This window comes from Dreissena polymorpha, chromosome 13 (genome assembly GCF_020536995.1).
Source record: "Dreissena polymorpha isolate Duluth1 chromosome 13, UMN_Dpol_1.0, whole genome shotgun sequence".
Classification (NCBI taxonomy): Eukaryota; Metazoa; Mollusca; class Bivalvia; order Myida; family Dreissenidae; genus Dreissena; species Dreissena polymorpha.
Window position 1 is genome coordinate 47,953,808 of NC_068367.1, and position 7,531 is coordinate 47,961,338.

The following is a 7,531-nucleotide window of genomic DNA, read 5'->3' on the forward strand; positions in this document are numbered from 1 at the left end:
AGCCCATATAAACAGTATCTCTAAATTCTTTGCGCGTCTTATAAATAAGACTACTCGCCGATCATTCAGTGTTAGATTTTTGCTCAAGGAATAAGCAGTAAATTTTTTGCATAAAATTGTTTCACATACAAATACAAAATGTTTGCAGTATGCCAAGTTGGATACCTTGCAGTTTTGACGGTCTTCGTTCTTATACAAGATGGTAAGGATTATATTTTTGTTATCAATTGAAAGTTTAACTACGGCTGTTGCTTAGTACTGAAATATAAATGTGCAATTAATGATTTATTTTAAATCGATTAAAATCTTTGCTCACCGGATTTGTTTCATATTAAGCAAATATCGACAAGTAAAACGAACACGTAGATAAAAAAAATTCCTCTTTATCTACATTTTTAAGTTGGTCTTTTGCAATTTTAGTTTTAAGAAATCTGTGTATGGCGTTAGCATTTTAATAATCATTTTGAATGTTATATGGACATTATGCATGCATTCTGTATTATGAACGTACACTTTGACCAGACTGTACACGTTGAAATACACAGACGTAATTAACGTATTTGAACTTTCCGTTTAGAGGACGTGCGAGTTTTCTCTGAACATTTACCATGAACCCATCAACAATTTTCGAGACAATAGTATTGCACTCACTATCATGTAACCTTGTTCCAAAACGACGTTGGTAATAAATTTCAGCTTCCGTTATAATATTTAAACGATTGCATTGAATGATAATTATTGTATACACTTTTTAAGATAAATATCTACGCAGGGGTTTGCAATGTGATGAAGTGTAAGCATTTGCAAAAGACATTTTTGCTCATAAAAAATAAGACATTTTTGTTAAATCTTAAAATTGGGCAACATAGTTTTACATTTTTATCTAAAGGTAGGATGTGTTTTATGGAGTTATTCACTTAATTTTGTTTATTGTGCAAACATTACACAGTGCTGAATATTCGATTTATGTCAGAACAGATGTATGCTTAGAAAGTCCCTAAACCTAAACCATAAAGGCATGCCCTTGAGGTGTATGGGTACGAGAACAGCTGAGTTACATTTATAGTTACAATCACTTTTGATTTTTCATGTAGATTTATAATAAATAAATCTAAATAATTAAGAATTTTCATCTACAACAGTGTATTCAATTCATTTCAAACAAAACGTCGCGCACTCGATCAATTCACGATTAAGTAATTAACTAATATTGCACTAAAATACATATATATTGTGGATTGTATTACAGATCCTAAGATATGTACATGGCGATAAGTGGTCTTACTTTTGTACAGCTATTTTCACAAATATGAACATAACATTTTTATATTGATATTTGCGCATAAATGTACATACTGAAGAAAATACGTATATATATTATATATATATATATACGTTTTACGTTAATAAACTATGAGCAATATATCACTGTCAATTCTGACACTAATTTCATGGCATGTCCATTCAAAACTTCAAGTGTGTCTTTGAGTCAGTGCCCTTCAAACGATTAGCGTGTCCATTCAAGATCGGTATATAACATGCGGTCAATCTTTGACCTAAAATTGGTAAATAATAACAAACGTCAGTAAACATCAATTCTATGAACTCGGCGAATTTGTGTACTTGAACTCTAAACGTAAATATGGCGCAGTTTTTTAGTATTTGTACTGCGCATTCTTCCTGTTTTGTTCGTGCTAATATTTTGTACGTCTTTAAATTTCTTGTTTTGGACGAATGTAAATATGGAGATTAGAAATCCCTGCTAACGCACTTTACCATTTTGTCACATAAATTTCATATGCTGTCAATGAAAAGTTGCATGCGATTGTTGGAGTTTTTCATACATTCATATTACACTTTCTATGGGTAAATCTATAGGTTGTTAAATATGCCATGTTTGTGTCTATATTTCCTACTATGAGAAAGAAAAGATGTATTATGCATTTTTGAAAAGCATTTTAAGCTTGCTATGTTTATTTGATCAAATAAATACCCGAAACAATGAGAGAAAAACTCCGCAGTTAACCCCTTTTCGTTCGACACCGACTTTACGATGAAATGTAGTGTTCAAAGTGGACCTCAACTTGAATCTTAACTGGAAGCCCCAGACATGCGACTTACCTGTATTTTCCGATATCGATTTTTTATCCCAAAATCAAAATGTGGGATAATTTGGGACAACTATTCTGGAAATTCTGTGTTTCGAAACATTGAAAACTGATAACACTAAATCGATATAATTCCATCTACTATTTGGCCCGGTCTAAAATTCGATGTCGACCTATATCAAGGAAGTAAAGGGTTAAGCAACAATTAACGGAAATGCATCTGGGTTAAATGACCTTGCGTGTCTATATTTTATGTCCCCCACCACTATATTGGGGGACATATTGTTTTTGGCCTGTCAGTTGGTTTGTGTGTTTGTTTGTTTGTTTGTTTGTTTGCCTGAACTTTAACCTTTTCAATAACTTTTGCGATATTGAAGATAGCAACTTGATATTTGGCATGCATGTATATCTCATGGAGCTGCACATTTTGAATGGTGAAAGGTCAAAGTCATCCTTCAAGGTCAAAGGTCAAATATATAGCTTCAAAGCGGCGCAAAAGGGGACTTAGCGTTTCTGACAAACACATATCTTGTTTAATAATGAACAACTGTGATTGCAGGACTTGCGCTCAAGTGTTACACGTGCAATAATAATAAAAACACCGACTGTGGTCCCACCTTCACCATGACGGGAGCGGCTGAGAAGGCTGCCCTCTTGGAGTGCAAGGGTGCATACGCCGCCTGCCGGAAGTTCGTCATTGACGATACACCCAAACGTAGGTGTGGGTTGGTGCAATGGTAACAATTTATTGCACATCACTCCCGTTTTCCAACTTAAAATCACAAAAACCCTCCACTGTATAGTACTTATCTGCCATGATACACGTGATATTTACTGATCGTTCAATACCTAATGTGTTTTCTCAACCCGCTCGAGGCTCAAAGAGTAAAACGGGATTTTCAATCCTCACGAAATTTGTTGCTCAACCCATTATGCCTAGTGGACTCGCCCATCCTTCTAAATTAGATCAATTTATTTCGAAAATTAGGGATTTCTTTTACATTAATTTCTATAGTTAGAATACTTCTTACAGAAATTCCTTTAAGCAAACAGCACAGACCCTGATGAGACGTTTGCCAAGGCCTTTTTTCTAGACGCTAGGCATAAATGGGTTAAGCAGCATGTTAAACCATGTCAATACAATGTAACGTGAACATGTGAAGTGCGATTAACGCATTGTTTAAAATAATATTCTTGTTGACATATTTGTCACTATGCAAAATATATAGAGGATGTTTGTTGGATTTGGTGGAATATCGATTTTAATTCACGAGCGATAAAAAATATGATATTTGTCAAGAGTGAAAATATATTTTTCTATGATCACGAGTATATATATATATAATTAACAAATATAAAGTTAAACAAAGCAACATCTATACATCAGTTTGTTATCTCTGAAAGGTTCATGCGCGAGATCATTTGATTCGATGTTTTCAAAGGCTATTGAAATCCCTGTTAGTATCTTAAGTCTTAGATGTTATACAAAAAGAAAAAATATTCATCTGCCAAATTATTATCCCCCGCCATTGGCGGAGGGATATTGTTTTGGCGTTGTCCGTCCGTCCGGCACTTTTGTGTCCGGAGCCATATTTTTGAAGTGCTTGGGCGGATTTCAATGAAACTTGGTATGAGAATATATATATATGGATAAGAGGATGGTGCACGCCTAATGGCATTGTACACCATCTGTTAATAACAGAGTTATGGCCCCTTTGTATCTTGGAAAAATACTTTTTTGTGTCCGGAGCCATATCTTGGAAGTGCTTTGGCGGATTTCATTGAAACTTGGTATGAGTATATATATATGGATAAGAGGATGATGCACGCCAAATGGCATTGTACACTATTGGATAAGCGGAGTTATGGCCCTTTGTATCTTGAAAAAATGCTTTTTTGAGTGTCAAATATAACACTTTGTGTCCAGAAGCATATTGGCGGGGGATATCAATTGCACGAATTTGCTTGTCTTATATTCAATTATCGGTATTTCAGGCACTGTTATTGTAACCCGAGATTGCTACACCATGAACGCAAGCGTTACCATGGATATGTTATGCACTGACATCGTGCTGACAGGAAAGTCTTGCTATTGCAACACCGATGGATGTAACAGCCAAACCGCTAACGTCGCGTCATTGGCTATTGTATTCACCTCCCTGATAATGTTTTTCGTTTATGCTCAATTTTATTAATTAACACCCGCCAAAGGCGGAGGATATAGAATTGACGTTGCCCGTCTGTCCGTCAGTCCGTCCTTCCGTCCGTCACAACACTTGTTAGAGCGATATCTCAGAAACTATATAAGATATTAACATGAACCTTTCATCAATCTGTATAGCTATCAATGAGGAGAAGTCCCATGCACACGAACCATAACAATATACTTTCTTTAATAAAAAATATCGGTCTTTGCTTTTTGTGTATGTTGTAACTTTTCAGGGCTAAATCTCTGATACCATGCAAAACTTAAACATGCAATTTTATGGGTGTATTGATATAAATGAGGAGCATTGCCATGCTTTAGAACCATCAATAAGGAGCATTGTAATTCATAGAAACAAGCATCCTAAATTTGATTATTGTTATGATTATACCGTAAATTAATGGATGTGCACCCATCCATAAACAAAACTTATTTACCGGGGGATATTAATTTAATGTATTTGCTTGTAATGTGATCAATTTTGTATTACTGTTTTAAACATTTGTTTACTCGTGTTATATTCAGATTATACCATGACCATTTTTTTTAATATGTAGCATATCGTTTACTATGTATTGACTTTTGTCGCTAAAACAATGCACACGCGCATGTTTCTATAGTTATATGATGTTGACTGATGTATATTGTTTGCAGAACGTTTTTTATCACATGAAATACATGTAGCTTTCTTGCATATTTGAATGTTTTATGTTCGAGGATTAAATGTTGTAAATAGACCAGTGTTGAAACAAACGCTTTTTATATTTCCTGCTCTGCAAATAGCAGAATAACCTGTGTCAGGACAACAATAGTTAAACACTCAACGGTGTATCCAATACCAATCTTTATCATCAATAAAATATGACTTAGTGCCGGATGATACATAATGCCTCATGTCATGCGAAAATGGGTGTCATGCAATATGCGACCAGCGTAGGTCAAGACAAGACTGTGCATAGTGAGGTCACACAAAATTGCGTGGCTTAAAAGCGGACATGTTTGGTCATAATAAAACTGCGCGAATGCCATTGTGCAGTCTGATCAAGAGCCACTTTTTTGGCTACTGAGTCTACGAAATCTTGCGTTATTTAACCCATTTATGCCTAGCGTCTAAAAAAAGGCATTGGCACATCATGCGGCGTCTCATCAGGGTCTGCGCTGTTTGCTTAAATGATTTTCTGTAAGAAATATTCGAAGTATAGAAATAAATATACTAGACATCCCTAATTTTGGAAATAAATTGATCCAATTTAGAAGGATGGGAGAGTTTATTAGGCCTAAATGGGTTAATAAGAGGACAAGGTAGCTCCAGACCAGACTGCGACTATGTGCAGACGGAATCGGGTGTACGCTAGCTGCATATGGCATTGGTCTTGCTTAAATAAGTTGGTAATTCCGGTAATATCAAACGACTGTGAATCACATCACTGCTACAATTAGTTGGCAATTCCGGTAATATCAAACGACTGTGAATGAAATCACGAGGGTGATAGCTCAAGTGGTGTGAACACGTCGAACGACAGAACAATGAACTCACATATAAATAGAATAGAACAGAAAGATTATACATATAACTTGAACAATTCCATTTCATCGTTGTATATACAACACTGAAAATATATAAGCAATAAGCAAATGCATAGAAAGTGTCCAAAATAGTAAATAATTATAAGATGTTAAAATGCTCTTAGGTCATAATATTACTCATAGAATAGAATAGAAAGTTGAGACCGTGCTTCCAATTCAGTCCAGTTAATTAACAATACTATAAGTGCAGAGAGACAATACTTATTGACAGTTTTTCGTTAGAAACATTCGCCGTAAAGCACGTTCGATCTAAAGATTACAATATTACACGTGACTTCTTCGGAATTTGCACAGGAAAAGTAAGGGAAATGTATGTACTTTTCAAAACAGAGAACTGATGAATCCTATTTTTTAATAGGTTCATAAACGTATCTCAAAATCAAACTGTCTCACGATTATTTATAAAATATCTTACAAACAAGATAAATGCATCCCTATAAAGCCTTACCTAGATATGGTGTGTTTTCGAATTCGGAAACAGTCCTACAACATTATACCTAGTATGATTATTAGCTTTAACTTAATTATCTTGAATTTGCTGTGCATTTTATAGAAATAAACTTTTAAAGCGCGTAATAAATTAAACTTTGGCTAAGCTTTTTGCCGTACTGGAACGTTTGGTGGTCGTATAAAGCAGTCGAGTTGTACATTCAAAATTAATTTAAAATTGAACACTTAATTTCATGGTGTTTACTATTGAACTTGTGTGAAATGTCACAATACAGAAGGACTAGACGCCGCTATATTAATATGTTAACTTAATTACTTTCAAAGAGATATACTCATTCAAAATGCCGTGTAATAGCAAGTGATAGTCAAAGCAAGTAATGATTTACTTGTCTTTAGACTTTAAACAGAAGATAAAACTAGACAAACAACACTTCAACGTAAAATTGACAAATGCGGAGTATACCAAATGTATCGGTAATAAACTGAGTTAGTTTATTGTATTATATTTATTTACAGTTAATTATATTAAATACTTTGTGTTTCCTTTTTAAGCGAATGCAATTACCGGTTCATATCAATGGATGCAGAGTTGATTCAAAAGGTCACATTAAGGTGGCGTCATCAATCATGCCGACTGAAACAGTGCTTTGCCTTCCCCAATAAGCCATGTGGAAAAGTGTTGTTTTATATGTTGTAATGGGCCATGGAATATCGAAGGTTTACAATCATGAATTGGTTTATACTTATTTATTACGACATAAAAAAAAAATTAACAAGTTACATAACATTGACATAGGATTGGGCTGAAAGGCGAACCTAATTGGAGCCCTCTCCCGATAAATAATATATTTACGCATGACATTGTCATGACGTCGTAGTGAGTTGACAATACAAAATACAAAGTGCAACTTATATACAAGGCCAAAAACAAAATACAAAATGCAACATATATACAAGTACACTAACATTGATAAAAACAAACGAAAGCATTTTTTCAGGGGAAAAGAAATGGAAACTGTGGGGGGAAGAAAGGGAAACATAAACAGAACAATAGTATTGATTTCGAGGAGGTAGTAAAAGGTCATGTAGAAATTTATGGAGGAGAAGAATGGCAGAAAGAAGAAAAGAAAATGGATGGCGGCTAGAATCTCTTTGTTGATTTAATGAAACGCTGAGCATG

General features: G+C 34.6%; 1 protein-coding gene across 3 annotated transcripts; it reads left to right on the plus strand.

Moving 5' to 3' along the window:
* Positions 1-5,051, plus strand: LOC127856464 (uncharacterized). 3 transcript variants are annotated; one of them, XM_052392676.1, is made up of 3 exons: positions 1-202; positions 2,668-2,845; positions 4,104-5,051. In XM_052392676.1, the coding sequence occupies exons 1-3, from the start codon at positions 139-141 to the stop codon at positions 4,171-4,173; spliced, it is 312 nt and encodes a 103-aa protein (XP_052248636.1). In that variant the 5' UTR covers positions 1-138; the 3' UTR covers positions 4,174-5,051. The 3 variants fall into 3 exon arrangements, with proteins under 3 accessions (XP_052248636.1, XP_052248637.1, XP_052248635.1); XM_052392677.1 differs by having other exon boundaries at positions 3-202; positions 2,668-2,827; XM_052392675.1 differs by having other exon boundaries at positions 13-202; positions 2,668-2,823.
* Positions 5,052-7,531: the final 2,480 nt, after the last annotated feature.